This window comes from Streptopelia decaocto (assembly GCF_964273445.1).
Source record: "Streptopelia decaocto genome assembly, chromosome: 1".
NCBI lineage: Eukaryota > Metazoa > Chordata > Aves > Columbiformes > Columbidae > Streptopelia > Streptopelia decaocto.
Genome location: NC_138663.1, coordinates 40,812,920 through 40,840,132, shown reverse-complemented (window position 1 = coordinate 40,840,132; position 27,213 = coordinate 40,812,920). Strand labels below are relative to the sequence as shown.

The 27,213-nt window shown below is 40.5% G+C and overlaps 1 protein-coding gene across 4 annotated transcripts in view; it reads right to left on the bottom strand.

The window, feature by feature from the left end:
- The window catches only part of EP300 (EP300 lysine acetyltransferase), a 64,484-nt gene that overhangs the window by 11,906 nt on the left and 25,365 nt on the right, over window positions 1-27,213 (bottom strand). For all 4 annotated transcript variants that reach the window (XM_082057136.1, XM_082057138.1, XM_082057139.1 and 1 more), the window contains 21 exons: window positions 26,636-26,812; window positions 24,245-24,506; window positions 23,359-23,472; window positions 22,211-22,447; window positions 20,238-20,331; window positions 19,771-19,905; window positions 19,290-19,407; window positions 18,609-18,783; window positions 16,483-16,560; window positions 15,503-15,612; window positions 14,872-15,027; window positions 13,365-13,799; window positions 12,649-12,837; window positions 11,815-11,971; window positions 11,114-11,232; window positions 9,340-9,579; window positions 8,687-8,775; window positions 6,177-6,257; window positions 3,620-3,676; window positions 2,138-2,215; window positions 983-1,050 (listed from right to left, as the gene is read on the bottom strand). In XM_082057136.1, the coding sequence (XP_081913262.1) occupies window positions 983-1,050; window positions 2,138-2,215; window positions 3,620-3,676; window positions 6,177-6,257; window positions 8,687-8,775; window positions 9,340-9,579; window positions 11,114-11,232; window positions 11,815-11,971; window positions 12,649-12,837; window positions 13,365-13,799; window positions 14,872-15,027; window positions 15,503-15,612; window positions 16,483-16,560; window positions 18,609-18,783; window positions 19,290-19,407; window positions 19,771-19,905; window positions 20,238-20,331; window positions 22,211-22,447; window positions 23,359-23,472; window positions 24,245-24,506; window positions 26,636-26,812 (3,169 nt within the window). The remainder of the gene's footprint in view (window positions 1-982; window positions 1,051-2,137; window positions 2,216-3,619; window positions 3,677-6,176; window positions 6,258-8,686; window positions 8,776-9,339; window positions 9,580-11,113; window positions 11,233-11,814; window positions 11,972-12,648; window positions 12,838-13,364; window positions 13,800-14,871; window positions 15,028-15,502; window positions 15,613-16,482; window positions 16,561-18,608; window positions 18,784-19,289; window positions 19,408-19,770; window positions 19,906-20,237; window positions 20,332-22,210; window positions 22,448-23,358; window positions 23,473-24,244; window positions 24,507-26,635; window positions 26,813-27,213) is intronic.

The following is a 27,213-nucleotide window of genomic DNA, read 5'->3' as shown; positions in this document are numbered from 1 at the left end:
TAGTTAGTTTAGAAGTCTCTCATTTTCAAAAAATCTTCATGCAAAAGAAGTACAAGCATAACATGAGTGGACGAACACCTAAAACTTAAAGGAATTTAAGCCTTCTGGTGCAACAGGGCCTGTCTCATTGCTGTCCACTACTTCTGGTAGAGTTACGTATCTGCCAATCAGCTTTTCATTTTTCCAGTTTGATACCTTTCAGTAAAGCATCACTATTGTAAGTAAAGTATGCAACACATAAAGATTCCTAGAAACAAAAAACAATTAAAACTGTAAAAGAACCCTTGTATTCTTTGTGAATCTAGGGAGTTTTGATTTTGGGGATTTTGGATAAAAACTGAGATGTTGAAACCACTCATTGAATGGTTTGCTGAGTCTTGTTGCTATTGGTTGGCTGGGGATTTTTTTTTTTTTTTTTTTTAGCAGAAATGTAAACACTCACTATTTGTATGAAGTACACCAACCAAAGAAGCTTCTGAAAGACTTGTTTTGTCTATAGAACAGATGGATAACAACTGCACAAATTTCCTCCTACACTGCCTTCAAATCAGCTGCCTTGATCAAGAGGAAATGTTTATAGAGAGTTTTGGCACCAGGTGACACAATCTTTATCTCCATCAAAGCTTTTAAAAGCAGCAATAGTCACGGTGGCTGAAACATGTTATCACAAATTTAAGTTAGACTGCAGTCACACAGCAACTACTTCCCAATGCTATTAATACACATCCTTTTGTCTCAATTGCAGTATCTTGTGTTAGCAGTGCTCTAAAACAGTACGTTAACCCTCTACAACAGACTATTACCCACGACGACACCTGTGAAGGCAAACATTCTCAACATCACACAACTGATGTTTAGAACTGACCCAAGTATCCTCCTTTATCTTGAAAAAACAGAAATAAATGCAAAATGAGCATAAAAGCCACCTCTTCCCCATTCTTAAACTATTTAAGATCCATTGGAGCAAGCATCAGAATCTTACTTTTGGCAGAGAATTTGTTCTCTTTCCTGGTTCGTCCTGTTTTCTTTAGGCAGCCATCACAGACAAAGCTGAAGCAAAAACAGGATAAAGTGAAAACCCACCTCACATCAGACCATAAAGTTCCTTAGCATCTTACCATTAGAAGCAAAATCTTTCACCAGACTTTATCTGGTATGGAAAATACCTTTAACTGAAATTTGAAATAAAAGATGTCACAAAGAACAGTGCCAGCAGAAATGCCCCAACTGTTTCAGAGCTGCAGAGCAGGATCTGAGCTCCAGGGGGTGCATCTTCTGTCAGTCACCCATGTCACCACCTGCAAGCCAGGAAACGGGGTCTCTGCTGGCAGGTCTAACATTATTTGCTTAAAGCATTCTTGAACCAATAGTCTCAAACTGCTGTCTCTGATCACTATGAGATACTGCAACACATAAAGCAAAAGGCTGATCGTGTTCTAAACGCCCGAGTACACTGTAGCATGAAATGATGGGCAGATTCTTCCTCAGTTACAGGATGTCTACCCTTGCCTGCAGCAATGGAGGGACAAGAGTATGGTAAAAGTCATGGCTTTCTTGTCAAGAAAGGGAACATTTAAGCTCTTACAGAGCTTTATATACATGTAATTTATAAGCTTTTTAAAAAAGCTTTTAAAGCAATCAGAAGAAACCCCAGTATGTTGGTCAAAAACTATGGAGTATCTAAAGATGACTAGATTGTTTTTCAGATTTAATCTGATCACTGAGGTAAAAAACTGAATCCACCTGTTAAATTCTTCAGTTATTTTTTTTATGATGACAAAGCAATATAATTTATACAAAAAATAGATCAGTATGACATAGTTACCAGAACTAAAAACATTTTCATGAAAGACTAGTATCCTTAAACATAAAAGGCTGAAACATAAGGCTGAAGGGTCCTCTTCCACAAAAAAAATGTTAGAAACATTCAAGATTAGGAACAACTTCACACACACAGTATGATATTACATCTAAATTTGATGTTCTCTTATAGATTCTGCAATATTTTCAGGTGGGAATGCAACTTCTTCCATTAGACAGTTTTAAATGTTACCAATATATAAGGAAATATAACAAAGTCTATGCACTAACTCTAGTAAATCTATCACATACTAATTAAGAAGTAGAAATTCCTCACCCAGAAGGCCAAATTATCTCATTATGAAGAACACAGATCTGGTGCATTTTTCTTCCACACTCTATACATTCAACAAACCTGTAGAAGGCAAAAAAGGGGGAAAAGAAGCAAGGTTAGTATCATATATCATAATAGCTCATATATTTTGTAATATTCTACCAGAGGAGTTCTAGAATTTAGGCTTTTGAGCCTATTTAACATAGAGGGCACATCTATGCTGAAAACACCTTCCAGAATGAATTAAGAATGTCAGCTAAAGTCAGGTTGACTATGAAGGGACACATTACTATTACAATTTGGTTTCCTCACTGCCATCCACTGCACTCATTTTTTTTTTCAAGTGAGGCCCTTCTAAGGATAAAATCTGTACACTGCGTGTTGCTATAATGAAGAGAGGAAAATGGATTCACAGGTGTCAGAAGTGAAGAACCCAGAAAAATAGCTGGCTCGAAGCCTGGGGTACACTGCGAATAACTGCAGAAAGGTGGGAAGGAAGAAAACAGAAGCAACAAAGCCACTTTCAGAAGACTAGTAGAGATTTAGGGACAACTGAGGTAAGCGCTATGGTCTGCTTCACAGATGTTGGTGAATATAATTTGGCAAAATAACAAAAAAAGTTGTTTCATGTATCAGGACAATCTCACTCCTTTTGCAAGTGTCTGTTGGAGTCTCAGACTTTGAATGAATAGCTGTCATTTAATGTGGGGCATATGGTATCATACTGTGAGTTATGTTGCATTCTAGTGTTAGGCTGTATCTTTACTACAAAAAAGGGAAAGAAAAGTTATGAATCAAGGTACTATTCTCTCCTTCCCACAGTGCCTGTACAACTGGCTGACCCCTCATGGCTTTAGAAGGCTGGTGTGGGAAGAATACTTATTCATCTGAGAACAAAGGTAATGTTTGCAGGATAGCAGCACGGGTGTATATTGCAGGACCACGTAAAGTGGCTTCAAAAAAAACCCTCAGGAATATCTAGAAAAGGAACTGAGTCACCATCATCTTAACCTTACTGAATGTCTACAGTTCTGCTTCCAAAGCAGTGTAGAAGAACAAGCTGATTCAAATTATCAACTTTTTCTACCACAGCCACCTGTAAAATATGACAACTAGAAAAGTGAACAGCACCCAAAGAACTACTGCCAAATGATTCAAATCAGTTCTGAGCATTTGCCACTGCAGGGTTTGAAAGCAGAGTTATCTACACTTATCCTGCTGTCAAATCCACATTCAAGACAACTAAATGCAATAATTTTAGCCCATGCATAGAGTGTTACATATTTCTCAAGTACAGCTGTGGTGGTTTGGGTTCTCAGCACAGAATGCCAGATATGCTGCTTACAGAGCAGCCCCTGCCAGCTAACAGAGCTACGTGAAATTCAGAAAACACTGAAAAACAAAGCTGATGGTGAATGAATTATGTCTTTTACAAAATAATTATAATGAAATGGGAATCATTCGAAGTGTGGCAGCATTACTTACAGTTCAGGGTCCAGTGTATCATTCTTCCTTTTTGAAAACTGTTCTTTGTTTATTGTGCTATGGAGAAACAGGCAATAAAACTCAGTTTTAACACAAGACAACATACATTCATGCCATACCACACATATCCACACGCCATGACAAAACTTGCAAGCAGATCTTTTAAACACTCACTGGGTACTACAAGGAAAAGAGTTGTATTTCCCAAACTGACAGACAACTGAAGTATATGCCACCCTTGACTCCATCCACAGAAAATAGCATTTTCCATGGGACAATAGCTTGTAGAGAACCACATCGCTTCCTTATTCAGTTTTACTACAGGATAAGTGGTAAAACTTGCTGACATTCAAGTTTTGTACCAGCCTGATCAGTATTTCATAGTGAAAGAACTATTTGATATACCTCTCTGATATTCTGAAGGCAGAAAATTCCCATTATCTTTGATTACCAAAAAAGGTAAGATTGTCTTATTTCAGATTCCCCTAACCTTCCCTCCTAGATTAACTTCAAAGGTTGAATTTCAGCTTCCAAATCCTGTAACCCCAGCCCAGCAACTACTTACACTATATTACCTATAGCATTTGTAAGGCTAGAAATCCTATCTTTTTGACAGTGAGGTCCCAGGTATATTTACACCAACCTGGTTCAAAATAGTCCAGAACAATCATACAAGAACCCAAATCTCTGAGAATTCACCCTGAAGAGGGTGCTGTATAATGTAAGAAGATCAAGTACATGGCTCTGGGAAGCAATGACAAAGACTCAATCCAACTTGCATGAGGTGCATTAACCTCCCTATCCTTTTATTTCAGTGTTTATTCTAAATATTGCCACCTGCAGAATACTTATCAGATAAATGAGGATAGTTCAATCTCTCAGTTACCTCAGGCTATTACTACAATATGGTGAGTAGAACTGTAAGCAGGACCTGACATATGTGTTCCTAATCTTTTTTTGTCTTTGTTCATTTTACCTACAGGTTGTAGCAAGAGAGGAAGGGAACAGGATCTGTATGCCCCAGTAAAACAATTTCCTAAGAGAAAGCCTGTAAGCAGGTGAGAGAACATTCAGAAGAGTAATTGCTCTTCTTGTGCAGCCTATAGCCTTCATTTTCACTACCAAGCATTTAAACCAGCTCTGAAAAAGGACACCAGGAGCTGGAAGTATCTTCTTACCATTGCTTGTGTTCAAGGAGCTTTTGATCGTTTTGAAAAAAAAAAAGTATTAAAAAATTTAAAACTCATCCAGCATATGTGTTTCCAGATCTAGCATAAAAATCAAAAGCACTCTATGATACTTTCTACCCCAACTCAAAGGTTTGCAGCAAACCATCCCAACTTGGTGTACAAGACAGACTGTACACTTAGCAGCTAAATAAAAATACATAGTCCTGAATATATTTGCAGTTTATTTATACACATATTTATATTTATATAGATACTTCTCATATGTAAACACTTCATATCCCACATCTCATACTAACAGAACTGGACAATATTGATTAAAACTCTGGGTCTTTGCTTCTACTGCAGTAGTAATCCATACTATCCACAGGGACATGGCCCATTGTACTGACCACCATACCAACATTATTTCTTCCTTCTTCCTTCCAGGAAGGCAGATGTACTCTTACATCTTCCCAAGCCCAAAGGCATTCTTTCACTACTGTTCTAGATACATCCATCAGTGCAATCAGGATGTGGTAACACACTGCTAAAGACAATTTCTGCTTCCAGTGAAAGTTAACTCATTGTCTAAGTACCTTTGACAACTCTCCCCCCTGGCTTCAGACTTTCCCAAGTTCCCCACTTGCTTCTCTGTGCAGTGTTCCTGCAATGCCATCCCCCAAAGAGCTTCCTTCAACAGCTCAAAGAGTAACAGCTTGGCACTCATTTGTCCCTCAAAGGCTTCCCTGTTCTCCCAAAATTCTGTTTCAGGATTTTTTTGGGAGGTGTGAGGAAGGTACACAGCAGAATGAAAGACTGTCCCAACAGTTTGCCACCAGCATGGAGAAAGCAAATAAATCCATGCACAGCCTTTTACTGTGTTCTCCTTAACAACTATACAGCATTTCTCATAAGCAGATGGCAACTCCAACAGTAAGATATTTGTATGGCAAAAGGAAGTTGCTGGTTCTGATTTGGATAAAAACAATCTGAAGTTGAATACAGGTTTAATAGCATAGCCAGTCTATAAACAGAATGGTACATTTCAAACTATGTCTGTCACCTACCTGCCTGCAGGCACAGTTATTTTTCTGCAGTAGAATACTTGCACATTTTCTTCAGAAAAAAGTGATTCTCCTCTTTCCCCTCCATTGGTATAGTTGCAATTTTAAGCACTATGAGCACTATTTTATGCTATAGTTCAGTCAGTCCAGATTTTGAAGAAAAAAACCAAATCTACAGCACAAGTCCAGGCTCTCACAAATAATATCTGGTCCACCTTCTACTAGACTGCATACAGCAAGGGCTACCTGAAACCAGACTCCTTCCCTCTGAGAAAGCACTGCAGACCATGATACAGCTTATGAATGCAAACACAAATAACTCACGTTTGAGGCTGTGATGGGTCATCTCCCAGAGAAACGCTCTCCCCTTGGATTTCGTTGAAGCACTTCTCACAGAAATGATACCTGTCAGCAAGAAGGCCATATTTGGGTGAACTGCTCCGTCCACACAACACAGCCCAAGTCAAGCAACGGAGCCACCAAACACAGCAGGTCAAGGAAGGGACAGGAGCAGAGAGCAGGTCATCAACGGCGACAAGTATATTCAATGATGCAGATTTATGGGCCCCCAACATTGTGTTTGGTTGGTTTGGGGTTTATTTTTGTTTGATTTTTTTTTTTTTTCCGCAATCAAAGCCAAGTGCAGACAATGACAAGCATGAAGGAGAAATAAAAAATAACACATGAAAAAAGAAACAGGGATCGCAGGACAAAAACACAGAAGCAGGACAAGACAACACACAGCAGAAAGCCAAGGCAAAGCACAGATTAGCATTAAATCTCTCAAACAAGCAGCAAATGATTAAAGCAAATTAAACAAGAGTATTCCACTCTAGCATGTCTATACCCTCTTCATCTTAATAATCCATGCCACATACAGCAAAGAACTAAAATGAGAAAGGGGAAAGAGCAGAAGGAAGAACGAACTGCGACTCTGACTTGTACATCAGCACAGCACTTCTGTTGGCAGATCAGTGGAAGAGGGACAGTCCTCAATCTTAAATGTATACATGCTGAAAGGCCACAGGATTCTCCCCCAGTTGAAAGGGAAAGCTAAACATCAGAAGCTTAAAGAACAAGAGTATCTGTCCTCAAAATCTTACAATAATTTTAGAACCACTAAACTGTATGTTAACTAAATACCTGACGTTAACAACACACATAATACTCTAAATTGATAAAATTCTCACCCAGTTTGAGTGCAGAACAGTGCAGGTATCAATACAGCAAGTATTACAGAGAAAGATTCCATTTGCACTTGAATACAATAGTGATTAATCCAAGACTATCTGAGCCCTCCAATATGTTGTAAAACTGTGGCCTCTCTATTTCTAAGGCATGTTAATTGAGGGCACAAGATGTCAAAAAAAAAAAAAGAATTCAAACAAGTTTGTTGTAAAGACACAAACTACAACTATAGCAGCTGTTAAGTTGAAAAAATAGATCTCTCAACCCTTTTCCCCAGTTTTCATCTGAGATACTGCAGAGAATAGTACATTTCAGTCTACAGACATATATGCATGTGTGCAGATACCATAATTTACAAGTCACATGTAGGCACCCAACATTCTCTAATGTATGAAAACATGTAAATCAGGTCAGATTTTTGAATAATAGTCTTTTGGTCCATCTAGTGCTTGCCTAGAGATAAACATGAGTAGAAGATAGTGACTTATGATACAAAAAGCTCTACACTATGCAAGTCTAAAGGTACAATAATTATTGTGGGATACTAAAGCTTATTTTCTACTTCTCCACTCATTAAAACCTCCATTGACTGCTGTAAACCTTTATGAAGCATAAGAAAGTTAAGATATAACTCCTGTAGCTCTTTCACCTGAGAAGGTGCTTAAGAAAACCATAATTCTTTCAAAATTATCTTGGCTTTCAGGTAAAAGCCTGAGTGGTTTTGTTAGTTTTGCATGTATGTTCACATCTGTGTCCTTGTTTTGAGGTCTGGGGTTTTTTGGTTTGTTTTAAGGTATTGGAAAGAATGGAGACCAGCAACTAAATCGACAGAGATGACATAATTTACAGGTAACCAGCCCTCTGCTCTAACAAATGCATTCAGCGGACAGGCCAGGGGATGTAGGAGTGTGTAGCATCTATTTCCCCGCTTCTTCCTGCCTCACTTTCCCAACTGGCAAGAGATGCCTAAGCAAGAAACCTTTCAGAAATGAAATCAATTTAAATCCTTTAATAAACCCCAAGTAAAAAAAAAGTTTAAAAAAAAAAAATCAAAAGAGCTGCAGAAGTGACAGCACTTTACAGAGCTGCTGCTGACAGCTACTTCAAGACAAATCCCCTAAGGAAACTTAGGGAGAAAGAGCAAGCATCAATCTACTCAAATCTGAATACACAAATCTTCCAATGAAGATGTGCACCACAAAAGCAAGTTTGCTCTTCAGTGTTAATATCACAAAGAAAAACAAAGACTTGCCAAGTATAATACATATAATATATATTACAGGCATTAATATATTTGCTGTATAGTTTAGTCAGTGTTCTGCATTAAAAAAGTGCTTCATGGTAAGAAGCAAAGCCTTGTATACATGACATCTAGATAACTGAAGATTTAATTAACCGCATGATAAAAAGTTAGTGAAACATCATGTTTCTGCAAATGAAAGAGGAAGAGCAAAGGCTGCAGTGAACTTGTGCAAAAAGAAATCATTAACACACAAGGTAAAACTACTCAAGGGCACTTCCAGCATATTTATACCTTAAAACACAAAGGTGTACACATATGAAGAGGGTATATGTGCAAATACATGCATGCCTTTAACAGATCGATCGCAGCATGCACAAAACCGCACCAAGTGAATTTTCCTTACCTGTTCTGGTAACTGTAGTAAGTGGCATCTCGAGGGATTGTGCATAGCTGTTTGCCATAGCAACACAAAGTCTGCGGTGAGAATTCCAACTGCAAAGAGGAATGGGTCGCCTTAGTACTCATATGCATTTTCACTTGCTCTCCACAAGAAGCAAGTCTGACCCAAACAACGACCACTTCCGTTTTATTCTGTGCACCGATCTCACAGTACGGCAAGTGTATGAAGTGCTATTGTCACAAAAAATGTTCAGTGGGCTGTTATTCTCAATTTAGCTCTTCTTCAAAGATGGAAAGCATATCAAAACAAGACAATGGAAATACAGTCTCAAACTACAGCAAAATAGACAGCACTACTTCTGCAGCAACAAAACCACACCCATTTAATTAGCAATAGCAAATGGGTTTGCCCTAACCAAAATAAGCCTTCAGTTATGGATCTTTTACCCCCAAAGGCTTATATACAAATAAATTAAACACTAGATAAAATCAGAAGACCCATAAAACCCTCAAAATCAGATTACTCAGGATTGCTAAATCCTGATAAATTTCCCAAAGTTTTGAAACACTGCAACTGCTAACAACTGCAACTGCTGTATTTTTCCCCCTTCAACACCAGTAAGCGAGCAGCAGACTAAAAAATAATAATTTTCTTACCTTTCTTCCACAGCAATAACCAAGGCTCTGCATAACCGGGTCAATTTCTTGCTCAAACACCTCTGCCAGTTTGGAACAGTACTTATATACCCGTGATGTTTTGCGGTTGTAGAGCCAGGCATTATTGAACATGAGCCAGATGTCATCTACATATTGCCATGGTTCCTGATACTGTCCTGTGTCCAGCTTCCTCTTGATGGTAGAAAGGTCCATGGGGTTCTTCACTATGTCAAAATAATCCTGCAAGAATACACAGCGTATCAAAATACTACTACTGAACTACGTTGTGACGTGACAGCACGTGCATTCTCAGCATATACACTCTTCTGCAGTACATCAAGAAAAACAGCTTCCTCCCTGGCTTAACTGTTGAACTGCTTGTGACCTACAAGCATCACTCCCCAGTGCTTCTTTTTCATTATTCCTTTCTGCCTTCCAGTACCTAAAAGGGACCTACAAGATAGGTAGAGAGAGACTTTTTACTACAATGGCATGTAGTGATAGGACATGGGGTAACGGCTTTAAACTGAAAGAGGGTAGATATAGGTGAGTTACATAAGGAAGAAATTCTTCACCATGCAGATGGTGATGCACTGGAACAGGCTGCCCAGAGAAGCTGTGGATGCCCCATCCCTGGAAGAGTTCAAGCTGGATGGGGCTTTGAGCAACCTGGTCTAGTAGAAGGTGTCCCTGCCCATATTTAAAGTCCCTTCCAACACAAACCATTGTATGATTCTGATTCTCAGACTCTATTGCTCTTCCACTCCTGATGAAATAAACCCACTCTAACTTCAGTTAGCAAAACAAGTATTACAAAAAGAAAAAGCAATGTTTTTGCAGCCCCTGTGATTTGAGGATATGCACAAGACCATTCATAGAAAGTGACTGTCTTTAGTAGACTAGACAACCTATTAAATAAAAAGAAATAACTCTTAGACAATAAAAGATATCATGTCTTGCCTAAAGAATGCTTTTTTTCCAATCCCCCATCAGTTATAGGACTTGTACAAAAGTCCTCAGAATATGACAGCCAACTGAGAGCTTGTTAAGTATTCTTATTAACATTTATGCCTGTTTACAGTACAGCAGGCTTGTAATTTTTGCAGTATCTATCCTAAAGAAAAAACATCCACACCTAAGCCAAACAAAAAAAACCCCTTTCAGGCAAAAAATATAGCCCAAAGCACCTATGTAGGACTTCTATGTACACATATTTGTGTGCAAATAGTAAACTCGTGGGGTCAATCCAGAGAGTTTAACAGAGACCCTTGAATTACAGTAATATCTTCTGAAGACAATTCTAAAACAAGCAGAAATTTGATCTAAACAAAACCTAGAAGTTGATAGTCTTCTCCTTGCTTTTAACAGATTAATAACTATTGATAGATATAAGTGGTCTTGATCTGCTCTGTTTCCCACATATTCAGCCAAGTTTTGTATATCAGAAGCACCTATGGAATTCAGCAATAGAAGCATCACAATGTGAAGCAACATCAATAAAAAGCAAACACAGCACCAGGGATCTATTGGTAATCACTTCAATGTACAGTATACCTGCTTATTTTTCAAAAGGAACACAGAACCAAACAAACTTTCAAAAAAAACAAGCCTTCCTAAGTCAGATATTTTATGTTCCACTGCCTAAAGCCAAACCTCTTCAAATACCTCCATATAAAAACGTTAACAAGATAGACTTCAGCTGTTCTCAAACAGGTATGTGATAGTATAGTATTTCTGAATTAAAGCTAAGAAAGTATCTTGCTAAGACACTCACAGGAATTCCTAGTAGTTGGGGATCCACAGGCTGTCGAAATGGAAGAGACTCTGGATCCTGACGGTAAAGTGCCTCCAGTGTTGGCATAAGTGCCTGCCGTAACTCTTCTGGCTTGAAAACTTTTGAAAAACAATCAACATTAGAAAGATAGCAAAAACAGCTGTGAGAAAGAAACCTACTGGAAAAATGTGGCCTGTGGAAAAAGACCACAGACAATGGGTTTAAGTTACTTAACACAGCTTGTTTATCCTCCGAAACACTCAGTTTTGAGGAGGATACCAAAACAATCACCTGGACATACGGAAACGGCCAAAATAAGGAGAATCTTGTTTTTATCACAGGAAGACACTGCTAAATTTAATAGAGCTGGTTTACATTCCAAATACAGCCCCTCTCTGAAGTCCTAAGAAAAAACTCATCTAGAAAATCTGTAACTGAGGAGTACTTCAGATCTCTATCGTAGCAACAATTTTACTAAGGCTTAACCTCTAATACTAAAGCCTTAAAGAACTTGCCCAAAGCCAATTACAAGCACATGTGTTACTATTAATTTTTGTTGAAAAGCCACAAAGAACAATGCATATAAGCCTACTGAGTACCAATGAAGAAAGCTCATGTTTTGTTTTGGTTTGGTTTTTTTTCTCAGAAGATTTCTCTAGGGAGATGCAGTGAATTTCAGTCAAAATAGTGTTCCTACTTACTTTTTTTCTTAGATTGCCCAGCTGCTGGAGAAGATTGAGTAGCTGGAGTAGTAGGTCTTTCTTCCCCCTCTGGTATTTCGGTCTTGACTTCAGATTTCTTCTCTTCTTGTTCCATTGGGTCTGGTTTACATTCCTCCATGACTGGTTCTACTTTCACCTGAAAAGTCGTTTGGAGCCTGTCAGTCTCCTGTGAAGTCACCCATCCACATTTCTGCCCTTTAAACCTGTCTGCCATCCCACCCACCACTCTTCCCAAGGATTAAGGTTATCTACTTTGTAGTCAAAACTTGCCTACAACTTGAGCAGATGTGCTAGAACACACCTTTTAACATTGCAGTAGTACCAACAAGCTGCTAACCAGTTCTGAGCTGAAAGACAACACACAGCTCTTCAGGCAGGTCTGACAGTCTCTCCTACACTGGGGCTTCCAGGATGATGCTGCTGGCAGCCACACTCCCAGTTGTCCTCAGTGACAAGCTGTCAGAGCCCAGTAAAGCAGCCCATCATATACATATCCACTGTTCTAACACTTAACAGCTGCCAATAACATCCAAAGGACTGACCTGAGTGTCCCCTAATATTGACATTTACCGAAAAGACTCAACACTGCAACCACATATCACAGTTATTCCTGTGGCCATTGGCTTTTACCAACATTTTCACCACAAAACAGGCACCCTCCTTTAGGAAGAAGTAGAGAAAGACAACAGTCAAAATAGCAGCAGCAGCAGGTAGCACCTACAGGTCTCATTGAACTCTGGAAGGAATGTTTTGCACGGAGACAGCATCTAGCAGCACTAGATATTCTATCCAACAACTGACTGACAATCTCACCTCAGGTTTTTCCTCCATTTGCAGCTCTGCTTGCTCTGGTTCCCCTTCATCTGTTTTAATATCCATTTTCACTTCCTGCAAGGGTGGCTGCTGCTGTTCTGGAACAGTCTGTTGGGAGTTCACCTCTGTGCTGCTGGTGGATGGCGGGTTGGACACCTGCCCGTCAATGCTTACAGCTGGCTGTGAAAGCTGAGGGAACAAAACACACATTGCAAACTGGCTTCTAATTAATTTATTTTCCTTTCTCTAATCTACCTTTTACCTATACTGCATTTCCACTAAGTTCAAAAGCACTCAAGTCCTTCTAGTTGCTTCACATGAAGAACGTACTGCTACACAACACCAATTATAGAAAAACACGCAACAAAACATGCACTGGAAGGCCTAGTACACAGAAAATTACATATTGTTTCCCTATTGTACAGCACCACGCGTATGTAGATGTAACTACAGACCTCATCCATATTTCACAGTAAGTTTCAAAACAGGCACTACAATTCTGAAAAATATTCCCTCTCTGGAAACACCAGATGATCTATAGATTTGTCTTGATGTAAAAAGGTCACTTCCCAAATGCAGTAAAACCTATTTTCATACTAAATATGCCAGAAGCTACCTCCATCATCAGAGACTCACACAGAAATAAAGACCACCCGAAAATTAAACTTTACACTTAAAACATTTGCAGGGAAGGCACAATTAAAGCATTTCCTTACAGGTGTTGTGGGGTGCTGAGGCTGCAGCGGTGCTGTTGGGGTGGGAACAGATGCAGTCGTGCTTTGCTGGGACAAGGGTTGCTGCTGCTGTTCCGCAGAAGGGGTAACTGGCACTGGAGGCTGGACCTGTGGAGGCAGCTGTGCCTGTGGAGGCGTTGGAGTCTGCCTTTGAGGGGGGTGCATAGTTTGCGACTGCGGTCCAGGTGGCATTGCCTGAGGAGTAGGTGTGGGGGCAGCAGCAGCTGCTGCCTGCTGTTGCTGTGATCCCAAGCCTGGGGGTGTGTGGTGAGGTGTTGGGGTTCGGCTAGGTACTGGAGAAGGAGAATTTCGGTGCATGGGAGGCTGCGGAAGAGGTGGGCAGTGAATATGGCTCCCTTGAGAACCTGGAGCCATTGCAGGAGAATTCACAGGACAGGAAGCACTGGTCATTTGTGCCTGTGGGAAAACAAGTACACATTTGCAATAACTTGAAATAGAAAAGCGACAGAACTCACTGTCAAACGGCTGCTTTCCCACGGTTACTGGCATACTTTTAAAAATGCGACAAACTATCTGTCTCGTTTTTAAAAATCTCTATTTCAAGAGGAGAAATCATCTATTTGATTTATTTTGCTCCACATGAACATAAAGCTTGTTTTTAATTTATTCAGCTTTGAGACAGAAGTTTCAATAGAGTAACTTCTACTTGTTGATATATTCAAAGAACGGCACACCTACACTGCCAGCTGGCAAAACATTTCCTTCTAAAACTGCATATTTGTACATTCAGAATACGGGACAAAGCACTACAGTGAGAAATTGCATTCAAATACACTCATAGTGTGCCCATGACCCCACCCCCAAGACTAGAAATGGAATTTATCATCAGAAGTAAGTACCACTCTATCTGTACCATTACAAGATTACAAAAGAAAAAAATGTATTGGTCAAGGAAAAAAGCTGTCACTCCACAATAATCTTGCCTGCAAACTAGGAAGAAGCATCAACGAGAAGCAAACTGACGTTCCCTACTTCTTCCTGGCCTGAAAGGTTCTTGCTGAAAAGGGAGAGGGAAAGGACAGAAAGGAAACTGCTAGACTGTAAGTTCAGATTTTTAGTAGTGACAACCCTCCTATCCCCCAAAGCCAGCAACACACATTGGTCCTGGATAGACATGCCTTTTTGACTTATTCCACCATCTCTCAATTTCTCAGGCTCTGATACTTGGCTGTTCAGCAAGAAATTCTTAACCACTGCATGCTGAGTAATGATTTCTTCTTTGCTCCATAAAAACAAACTTTAAAAAATCCTGTCACACTTAAAGCCTGAGAACAAGCCAACAATGTGCCACCCTTACCATTCCCAGTGCTACATCAGGAAAATGCAGAGTCTCAATAAAGGAATTCAGTTGACTGTAATTCCAAAAGCATCTTGAGAAAACAAGCTGTCTGCCATTACTACAGACTGAACAATGAAAAGAGTATTTGACAGAGCCCACTGACATCACTTCCAGAAATCAGAAACCTACTTGAGAAACTGGTGTCTGATTGCCAGGCTGAGTCATAGGCATGCTTGCTGTGTTCATTCCCGGGGAAGAAGCAGGGAACTGGGTCTGTTGTAGAAACTGATTCTGACCAGAAGGCTGGCCAACTCCTGGTTGCTGCATACGTGGAGGAAATCCCATCTGTTGGAAAAGAAACTCATTTCACACAATGTGCATAGGATTCCATAAGATTTTACAATACAACACACTTATTTTGTTGCAAAAACTGATGTTTGCTGCTTATCTGCAGGGTACAATATGGAAAGCCTGCTTATGTAATAGCTCCTCTCAAAAGACAGAAATTATGATGATTTCCCTTGTAAGCTAAGGAAAAGGATACAGATTTCAGATGGGGACTGTGACTTAAGACTTATTTTTGTTCTTTGTTTTAGGGGTGCAACAACACAAAAAGCCACCTAAACTTAAATTTTAGGCAATTTTTACCACCAAGATCTAAAAGCTTAGATCAGACAAGTCTTTCAGCAGAGATGCAAAAGGAGAAACCAAAGGATGAAGACAATGAAGAAATAATGCTTAATTTTTTTATTTATTCTAAGGAAACCCCAGCCAACAGAAGCAAACCCGCCAGCTTGACACTGGCCGAAGCACCACTGACCTGGTTCATGGCCCCAGCCTGGCTTAGCTGTCCAGGGTGCTGAAGAGGAGGGGTTTGCCGGGGTCCCATCGGTGACAGCTGCATGTTCATCTGGCCAAACTGATTCATTCCTGTGTGTTTGTGCCAAAAAAACACATATAAGCAAATATGTACATTCTCCTTCAGCCACCATTCAACATTTGCAGAAGAAACACTGTCAGATTCTTCCTAATCTCACTTTCTAGCAACCAGTTTTGAAGTACGCAATGCTATATAGGAAATATTTCCCGTTATCAACCAGTTACATGGAATAACTTTAAAAATGAAGTGTCCAAGCTACCAACCCCTTCAGAATATATACTAGATTTTTCTCCCCCTAAAGACTTGTTCCCACTGTTAGCAAAGCTCTGAAGTTTGAGAACTGCTAGAATCCATGATCAGTAACCAGAAGTGTCACATCTACTGCTAAAGATCGACTTTGTACAGAAACTTGCATTATTCTAATTATATATTAGAAATTCACTTGTTGAATCCCAAACTGTATCTTCAATTCCTTAAGTACTTTGTGTGTTGGCTACAATACTTGAATATGTAACAGAGGTTCTGCCTCTTTCTTTTGAGCAATAACTCTCACCATCTTCCCTCTACCACCATCATGTCCTCATCTAAGCTGGCTAGGCCTACCATGTTTGACTGACCCCACCATCCTATGTTCACGCAATCAGAAGTTGCAAAGCCATCAAGTTCCTTATTTAACAAAGCAAGCAGCTAACATGAAGCTCTTAAATTCACAAGATCATGAAATGTTACTGGAGAGAGAAATACAGTTTTATACATGCATTATATATATAGTTATGTAAGTATTATACAAAAGAGATTGCTATTTTCTTAATCAAATGGGAAAACTGCAGATGAAACCAGGGCTATGACACTTCAGCATGAGCTGCCCAATTCCAAGATTCCTTCAAAATCACAGTAGCAATTTTTCTTCAAATATTTACCTGGCTGTGCCTGCATGCGGTTCATCATCTGGTTTGGCACATTGGCACGTATCAGGGTTGGGTCAGGAAGAGGACCATCTGGAAAAAAGACATTGGAATAAGTCATGACATTTAGAAGATCACCAGGTTTTATCCACCAAGTATTTTAGTGAGAATTACACACTAAAACCCATGTGTAAAAAACCAAGGAATTAATGACATAGCTCAGTAACTATAAACACTTCAAGAGTCCTCAACATGTGAAGAAGCAAAACCAAAAACTTCCTTGAAAATACAAGCATGTCCCATTGACAGGAATATCCTCTGACTGAGGTCACCTTTCAGAAGATGTGGACAAATTTGAAGCATGTTATCAAAGTACACAGACAAACTCAGTAGCTTATAAACATTCAAGACCACAAGAACTTCTACAGATCACTCTGAACTGTTATTGCACTTCTAGATTTAAACACTATGAAAACTATATGGTTCAGAGTATTCATCATAACTCTGAAGTTTGAGAACTACTGAAATACACAATAAATAACCAAAAGCGTCACATCTACTGCTAAAGATCACTTCCTACAGAAGTTGCAGCAAACAAAGTCACAGCACCAACCTTTAATAATCTTTCTTGATCTTGGTAATGCATGTCAGTAAATCCTGTTCTGACTTCAAACACAAAAAGACCCAGAACTGGATTTACCAAGATGCATTCAAATTTAAGCAGGAAAAAAAAGAACTCAGACAAAGATTCTTGTAGCATATGCCTGGATCTGCTGGACTTTTCTGAAGCATTAGGAAAAAAACACAGGAACATTTTTTGTCTCCTAGCTGACTAATTCAAATTTTGACCCCATCTTCTTAGACAACTTATTACAGTGCCACTAACAGCTATACATGTCTTTCCATGAGGTGTCTTAAGAACTCCATTCTTAACTGTAAAGTGTCTAAAAATACACATGACTGAAACAATCGAGGAGAAAAATCCTTTCCTTCTGAAAAGGAAGCTGTTGGGAGAGTCACGTGGGTGGAAGGGCAGCCCTCTAGAAAGCATGTTTGCAGAACTGTTACACTCAGTTTTAAGAAAAACTACTTCAGTCTCTAGAGCTGTCAGTCCAGAATCACAAGTAGAAAAAAACCCTTATCTTAAAGCAGATTTTATTTACAAATGTACAGTTTAAAAGCCTGTATTTCAATTATTTACAGGATTTAACTGGAAATACAAGACTACAATGTCAGCATCTGCCTCTCCCCACCTTCTAACTAGAAATATCAGCCACAGTAATTTGTGTTACCTGTTTTTATCTGTTATCCAAATAAAAATATACCAGATACCAGACAACCTACAGCACCTTGTCCCTTCCTAATGTTGTAAGAGACGTTACACTCTTGAGCAGCGTGATAGTTTTAATAATTAACTCCACTTCAAAGTCAATTTTATTCCAATATACTAAAGCATACTTAGCAGGGAATCATTATTATTATTATTATTATTAATAATAATAATAATCATCATCATCTGTTTAGCATTAGGAAGGTCAATTCAAGTAACAGAACTACTGTGAAGTTGAAGACAGCTGCATAGTAAAAAAAAAAGTGAAATGTGGTTTTCACTGCATGCTGGAAAGGCCATTTGTCCAAAAAACCAAATATGGCACAGAACAAGCACTTTCTAAACTTTCAAAGGCATAAATACTCAAGCACTCCAATCATCATACTCTCTGCTTAGCAACAGTAATAGTGATATCATTTTAAAGAGCACACAACCAAATACTATAGAAATATATTTCTCTTACAGTAACTGAAGCTATCAATTAATTCTAGACATGAATCTAATGAGACTGAAGCTCTACAACTTAAAAGGATGCAAAAATCTCCATTCCCTCCACCCTCAAACCAACTGTAACCATCCACAATATTCTGTTTATTCAGAAGACTAAATGCTTTTATCTAATCTATGGGCATTAATTAACACAAAAGGAAAGCAAAGATTTTGCAAGTACTTCAAAACAAAGAGGAGAAAGTTCTGTTTAACTTTGAGCAAGCTGGGTACCTGTGAAACAAGAAGTGCAAAATGGTCACCATCCTACCAAAACGACACTACAAGATTCACCTGCACCCAGTCAGTACCCAACTGTTCTTACTTGCAGACATCCCTGGCTGGGGCTGTCCCATGTTGGGCCCTTGATTCATGGGAGCCTGTGGCATGCCCGGAGCATTTGGGATCATGTTTTGCTTCTGCAGACGGGTTCTTCGTTTCTCCTCCAACTCCTTCTGAATCTTATAGATCTTCTCCGCTAGCAAGTGATAGTACTCTGCCTGTTGGGAGGAATACAAGTCAGGAAAGGAGATGACACACACATGTTAAGTAAAGGCAACAGGTCCCAGTGATCCAACCTCGCAAAACAGCCTCTCACACACACATTTTGGCTTGGGTGGGGGTGGCTTTCCCTTTGCAGGAGATGCCAGGCAGACAGGAGGACAAATAATGTTCAGGGCATTGCTGGCAACCATTAGGCCAACAGCAGATATTCCTCTTCCCACATCCAAAGCTGCTTTGGGAGAATCACACTGAACAGCTTCATGCTACCTTTAGGGAACTCCGAGGAGTCTCAGGCACAGCACAGCCCGCCAGGCACCACCCTGACTCCCGGCACACCCAGGCAGAAGCCGGCAGCTGGACGGTTCCCAGACCCCATCCAGCAGCCCTGAACACGCGCTTCCTCAGCCTGGGAGCCTCGGCTGTGCTTGCACCCCTCTCCCTCCCCAGCACTACTGGATCAAGGCAGAGATACACGACTGGACGACAGAGGATGGCATCTCACCCTGCTGTTTGCCGATTCATACATATCCCCTTCCACTTTCCGAGCATAAGCCACCAGATTCTCCATACGCCGATCCTTCAGTGCCGCAGGGTCAGGAGTAGGAAATATGGCTTGGACTCTGCAGGAGGGGGTAAGAAAAGCATGCAAGTGATTAGGATGTTCCCAGAGCAGGGGACACCAGCACTAACCCCAGTGCTCTGAACACAAAAGCAGCAAGCAAATCTTCTGACAGACTGTGGCACTGCTACTGCCCCAGTGCTTCCACGCAGATGGCTTGAGTACAGAGTGGGACATGCCAATACAAGAGCCCCAAAACAGTAGATGCAGCTCCATCTGTCAAGCTTCTGCTTCCTCACATACCCTGAAAACACGCACTCCCTGGTCCCTTGGTTTTGGAAGACAGGCTTCCTCCTGCCCCACATGTACACTTCAGAAGCAGCGACTCACCCAACAGGAGATTGTTTTGCTATTAGCTACTCACAATTTATGAACAAGGTGGTTTCGGAGATCCTGAGTAATGTCTTCATGCCACTGCTTTCGAATTCCAGTATTGGATGGTTGAGCTGTTGGCATGGCTCCCAAACTGGCAACATTGGTGCTTTCACTCATCATGGCGCTTCAAAAACAGAGAAAGAATTGAGGGCAAAAGTCTAGCCCAAGCTTAGTCATCTTACAGTCATAGCCTCTTTTAGAATAATGTTAGGACAAAGTGCTAGTTCAGCCATTCCCTAATCAATGGACAAACTCTACAGAAACAGCTGCACAGACACCAAAACAATACCGTGAAAGAGTACATGCTGTCCTACCCAAGGATTTGGAAAACTGCAACAAAAGCTACAAAATCCAAATGGAGAGATAGCCATCAATGGCATTTACCCCACTGTTTATGCAAGAAGTGCCATGAGATCAAAACAAAATCACTGAGGTGCAAAGAATACGTCAACTTACTTTTGAGAATTCATGGTTGAATGTAACATTGAGTCAGGCAGCAGATTAGGGGTTTGAACCCCTACTCCTCCATTCACTCCCATTGGATTTGCACCTATAAAACAGAGGAATAAGTATTCTTAAGTAAACAGCCCATTTACTGTACAAAAATCAGTAATTGCTCAGTAATAACAAGGGTCGAGACTTTCAAGTATTTTGATTTTTGTGAAGGGAGCTCCACCTTTTACAAACTTAGAAGTCTGAGGCTTAACACTCGTGACCTCCAAGTGAAGAATCATGCCACATTACTCCTCTGCACATCTTCTCAAACTTCTTAAGGAACAAGCACTTTCAATTTACTGCAAATATTATGTACCAGAGCACTTTTCTGTGACTCCCTAACTAAAGATTCAGCATTACCAACCACTTCTGTTTGTTGTTTTTTTTTTTTTCTTTGTAAGTAGTTGGAACTTTTTTGTCATGCAGGGGCTCAGGATATATATTCACAAAGGCTTGAAAAACTTGAAACATCAGCTACCACCTACATCTGGTGAGGTACTCCCCTCTCACCCATTCCATATTTAAGGATTCTATAATTAACTCCAATTTCATACTAAAAAGGAAAATCTGACAATCCTTTGAAGGAAGAATCCCTAGTAATTTCTACCCAAATCTGCTTTTCTGAATCACAGCAGATCTCAGTCACCAGAAAAATCACCTATACTTTCTTCACACACTACAGTTAAGATTCAAACAGTGAAAAAAAATGCAGTACATTTCTGTTTGAAGCTTCAAAATGGATCACTTTGTGAAGTTGAGGGTAGCATGAAAACCATTACCAAGCTTCACACATATTTAGGACATCTGAATCCTACAGAATCTGTATTTCCAGAAAAATCAGACACTGCGCACAAGAGAAATCCACTGAAATTAAGTATATCAAGCCTAATACATACCTCTAATATCACAACCAAGTGCTTAGCAGTCTTTTCATAAAGCTGCCTCCAGCCTCCCTTCCCTTAGTCACTTTCTTCTTCCCAATTCACTTTGTCATCTGAGAACAAGCTGGTGTAGAAGACAACTGTCAACCTTCACCTTAACTCTCCCTTTTCAACTGCCAAAATGACCATTTGTTTGATCTACTTAGGACTAAATCTTTTCACATCGCAGTCCTCACCAAATCCTGCTGTTTCTCCTAAACTAGCCATGACCTGATCATTCCTATCTTGTGTGTTGTAATTCCCTCCTTGACCACTTGCTTCTAATAATGAAATAACAGTCAAAATCTATACCCTCCATGCTTGTCCTTTCTGTATTAACCTTAAGTTCTTCACTCTGATTTTCTTATCAGTTCTACGAGAAGTGCCCAGTAAGAACGCACGACCTACATCCCATGTCTATAAATAAAAAAGAACCATTTTGCTTTTGACCTTTCAAGGCCCTCACTATAACATTTTCTAGTTTCCGAAAATTAATCTATTTGCAATACACTCTTACTACACAGTAGAAAACCACATTATTTTAATCTAATTGTTTAAAGACTAAGTTCTCAGGACCGCTCCCTCACACTCTTTTTTAAAAAAAATGCTTTACACACTGGAAGGCAAACTTTTAGCAGTGTAGAAATCACATGCAACCTTTGAGGACCAGTCACCTCATTAACAAGTGTATTCTACCCAACAGCCTTTTTCCTGAGTAACTCAGGAATAGCATGTCCTCTGGTGCAGAAACAGCCCACCAAACTGCAGCCTGCAACCAGCTGCTACTCTGCTCCGCAATCTCACAAGTCCTTCCCCATGGAATTCCTCTGCATTTGCAGGGCTCATCCCATAAACATGCTTGTCACAGGGCATACAGGCAGGATAACTGCAATACCATACAGCTTTTGCAAATTAACTACCACTATTAAGCTAGTAGGTTAAGAAAATTTGCATTAGATATAGCACAGGAAAGTTGCCTGTAGTTTATATTTTAACAGAAACAGATAAACTTACTCATAGGATTCATAGGGCGCAGACCCTGGGGTGACTGTCCCTGTTGCTGATTCTTCACTTGAGCCTGGGGCTGTGTCTGCATCTGGTTCCCTTGATAGGTGAGTCCAAGGGCTGCATAGGCTCTCTCGATGGAGCTGGGGTCTATTTGACTGGTAGTGTTTATGCTGGGCGTTGTCTGCTGCCCCACGCCCACAGAGCCAGTATTTGCAAGTCCTACTGCAGCTCCGCCCAGGAGCGCTGCAAGAGACATGGTAAGTTAGTAAGGCCAGCAGGGGGTAGCCAAAGAGGTCCATGAAAACAGGGAAAGAACATAATAGAGTGCACTGGCTGTTTGGAACTAAAATATCTCTTTCTAAGAGTGTGCAGAGAAGATGCCAGGTCTGGAAAACCTGTCATGAAACAGGGAGACAAGTTTTGACCCAACCAGCCACTCCAACAATGTGGTGGTGTTTTCCCTTTAAGCTGCTGAAGGGAAATCCCATTCCAAGTATTTAGGACACATCTGTTTGCTTCAAACTGAAAACAGAGGCACACCTTGTCACAGAGGCCAAAGATGGAAGGGTACATACAGCTCTAAGAAGATATTGTACTGCCTTTAAAAAAAAATTATTAAAACAAGAAATAGCTCACAGTCATGAGAAGAACCCGAACTAACATCAAGAAAGGAGGAAAAAAAACTCAGAGAGGTAACACAATGACAAGCATCTTGCCAAAGATTTTGGCAAGAAGACCAAGGGGACACAAAGAAAAAGGGGAAGAGACACCTGATGTAAACAAACGATGAAGAAAGAACCAAATATTATCAGAGCTGAACTGACACAACCCTCTATGTGTGTGCATATCTGTCTCCAGAACCTGGCCAGCTGGAAGAGGTGCTAGTGAGAAGCCAATCATATTTGGTTGAGAGCACTAAAGCGTTCACCCTTTACCACTCTCCTGCTACAAAAATTCAGTAAAGTTAGAAAGCTTCCATAAGGACTATCTATCAGAGACAGAAACACACTCTGGGACTCTAAAGCAAGGGGAAAATCATATTACGTGTTCCCAGATTCAAGAGCACCACTACTGTCACTTGGGTAGAGGAAAGTTTAACTCCCAACATGCATTTTATGGTTTATCCAACATGCACATTTCCCCAGAAGACTTACATTGTTGATTTCTTTTGTCCCCAGCATTTTTGAGTGGCAAACATACAGGACAGTCATGTCTTGTACAGTTCTTCCAGTGCGAGATGATTTGTCGGGAAGACGCACAATGTGCCACTGAAGAAGGGAGCGCAATGAAAAACTTTTACAAACTAGCGTCAGCATTTGCACACAGTCAACACAAACTGGGTAGGGAGAAACTATTTCTCTCATGGCACACACCTATATCAACACAGGTCAGTAAAGTATTATTTGCAGTAGTTCAGCACTACCTAGCCCTGAAAATGTAGCTAGATTTCTTCAAGTACTATGGGCTCAACTAAAGCTTACTTGAAAGCTCTATGTTAAGACATGCAAGCCTTTGTCTCCCTGACTCTAAGGATAACACCACATACATCAGGCAGACTACCAAGCAATTGAGATGCCAGCAGTTGTCAAAACCCAGACAAGCCTGGACTACCAAAAAGGCAGCATACATTTTGCTTGGCTACTAGGATAGCCTAAGAGTTCACCAGTGCCAGTAGCAGCTGAATTCCTGTCTACCTCTTGCTTGAGATTTGTCTCTTCCATTTAAGGAAGACAGGTAGGCTCCTACTTGCAGATTCCTACTTTGTGTCAACCTTCACCAGAAGGCAGCATCCTAAAGATCTCACAGTGAGCTAACAAACTTCAGCAAAAGATCTTCACTCATCTCTTTGTGCCATCTTGTCCTCTCTAACTTGCCTAAACTTTAAAGGCTCGAAAGTTTCTAATTTCCATTCTTAAGGGCACAGATGGGTTACAAAAAAATTCTACTTCCCAAGCCACCCACTAGTTCTCCATCTCTTTCTAGGAGCGCTTCTTGTTCTGCAAGTGTTAACCGCATCTATATAACCACTCCTCCACTTACCTTGGCAAGATTTGCCAGCCTGACAATGTGTCATGTGGTTCAGGACATTCTTCATGGTTCGGCAATGAGGGAGGTTGCATTGTCGCACCTCCCCATTGGCCTGTTCTCGCCGCTGACACTTGTGAGCATGTAAGAGGAGAACTAGTTGCTGCTGAATGAGTTTGCGTTTCTCTGGATCGGCTGTTGGTGCTCCAGACCCCATTCCCTGCGAAGCTGCTGGCCCCATCCCAGCTTGCTGAACCTGGGGAGCCTGTTGCTGGCCCTGCAGAAGGTGGAAAGGAAATTCCCATAAATGAGTCTGATTTTGAGAACAATCCATTTAGCTAGTAAACAACAACAACAGAAAAATCAAACGAGAAACAACTACTACTGTGATTATGGAATAGCCCACCTATCTGTAGTTCTGGATGACTCATTAAATATACTCCTTAGCAACAGTCCAGGCAATAACTGGCTTGCCAGACACAATTTCATCCCCATATCACTCTCCCAGTCCTAGCTCTTGCCTTATCAAAGACCAGCAGAACTTTGCACATGCTCACAGGTTAATCTGCATGCTAGACCAACCAGAATAAACACTTAGACCTCAAATCTCCTCATTTTGGAGGCTAGAAAGTTGCATCCACAATACTCGCATTAACAGAAGAAAACACCTTTCAGAGTGAAGATTTTTCCTTCTGTTTCCATATAAGGTGCCTCAAGTTGACTCTTCCTAGAAAAGGAGAATGAGGGGAATGCTCTGGGGATCTTTTTCCAACCAAGAAACTCACATGTAGACATTCAAAACAATCATCTCCTAGTCTCTGCTAGAGATTAAGGACAACTTCAGGACAACAGATGCCACAGAAATAATTTCAAGTATGGCAACATCTAGTACTTCTGTACTTCTGTTTATTTCTTCAGACTTTTTCATATTTCTTCCCAGGTGACACTTGAGGAGTACTCAGCAAAGAGAAGCTCAGGGACTCTGTGATGCTTGTATCACTTCCATTCAACAGCTTCCAGTTTCTAGTAGACTCTTCACAGAGGGTTTTAGAGGATGTTTATGGAGATCTCCAGATTTTTAGAGCTCAGCTACCTGCATTTCTAAACTCCACTTCTTCAGTAGCTCTTCAATGCTAGTACTAACCTTTCATTTTACAAGGAGACTTCACCAATTACTCAGACCCTTCACAGTTTGTATGTTCCAATATGACCATCACTGCCTTGTTTGTAGCCTATCATCCTAAATTACAACTGAGAGAGCAGCAATTTTTCATTCCCAGGTTCAGCTGGGTAGCAGTTCAAAAGTTTTATACTCTGCACTGAACACAAGTTTGACAGCTGCGGTTCTCAAGAGCCAAGTTTTGGCTGCTTCTTTTTTGGTTCATACAACCAACTGGTTTGCTAGACTTCCAGTGTTTCATGCTCAACTTAAAAAGCATTAAATATAACTGAAAGGATTGAGCTCTTTTTAATTCAAAGGTACAAAACTTATCTGAAAATGGTGTTTCAACAACAGTTACTACGATCAAGAGACTGACTCTCCCAGAGAATGGAGAGATGGAATATGAAGCAGTGAGAAAAACAAGCTATATTCAGAAATGTGAAATTGATTCCCAAATTAAAAAATATATGTATATGGAAAAAAGGCAGGACATATTGCATGCCATACGCATAACCAGTTTAAGCTTCTAAAATACTGAGGCAAACACATTCAGCCACCAGTGTTAAGCTCAAGCTAGGAAACCTAATGTCATAACCTGTCATTTATAAGCTTGGGCCATCCACTTTTCTCACCACTCTGAATTCCCCTTCAGTCCTGCTGCAATAACAGTGTGGGGAGGAAAAAATCAGGGGCATCAGGGCTACTACAAGCAACAACCTCTAGCATCAGGACTGTTGTGTGTGCTCATGTAATTCAGAACAGGAATGAACCCACTGGGGCTTCTAAGCCCTATGACAGGTAACTCCTGTTTGAGAAGGGATACTTCTTTCCCCCAAAAACATCAGTGAGTACAAGCAGGAATATAATACTCAAGACAAAGCTACACTGAGGAGAAGGGGCCAAATACAGCAACCACAAGAGAAGGGATGGGAGAGGAGAGCAGAGGTGACCAAAAGGTGGCAAAGCTCGCTTTGGTTAAAGAGCTTAATTTAATTTTCTCTGCTAACAGGGTTTGAAGGACAAAGACTGGAAATGCAGCTTATGAACAGAGAAAGCACAACTCAGTCCTCTCCTCCATATCAGCCCTTTTAGGAATTGAAGCAAGTACATTATGTATGGATTCAGAGCATGCACTCGCACTGGGTATGACAGCTGCAAAAACTTATAACATGGCAACACCAGAGCATGTTGCTCCACTTTGGTCTGCTATAACATCTTCTGGAGATACCTTTCATTCTACTTACCATATTAGGCATTCCTGCCCCAGGAACTGGCTTCTTGTCCATTGGAAACTGTGGTAAGCTATTCTGCAGTCCAGCTTTATTCTGCATTTGAGGCCCAAGTCCACTGGCTCCAATCTGCTGCCCGGTGTTCTGACTATATGGCTGGCCATAAGGGTTGGGATTGCTCATCATTCCCATCTAGGAATTAAAATAGTAAGGTGTTCAAGTAAGATATCTTAAGTTCACAACGTAAAAGGCAAATTAATACTTCAGAGAAGCAGGTTTGATTACAGCCATAAACCAGCTGCAATGTCAATAATGATCCACATTCTTCCCTTGCTCCTTTACATACATGTATCTACCCATCACACAACACTAACTCCTCAACCAGACAGTTCCTATAAACACAGTGAAGCCAACTTACCAGCCTTTGAAGGCAGTCTGGTCAGAACTGGCCTGATTATTCATTTATAAAGCATTTTGTTCAATAGATTTCTCATTTCAGCTTTCCCAATCACAAATTTGTGCCACTGACTATAGAACTCAGAAGCCTGGAAGAGTTTTTCTGCACCGTGCATCTGTGCAGACTCCAAATGGAG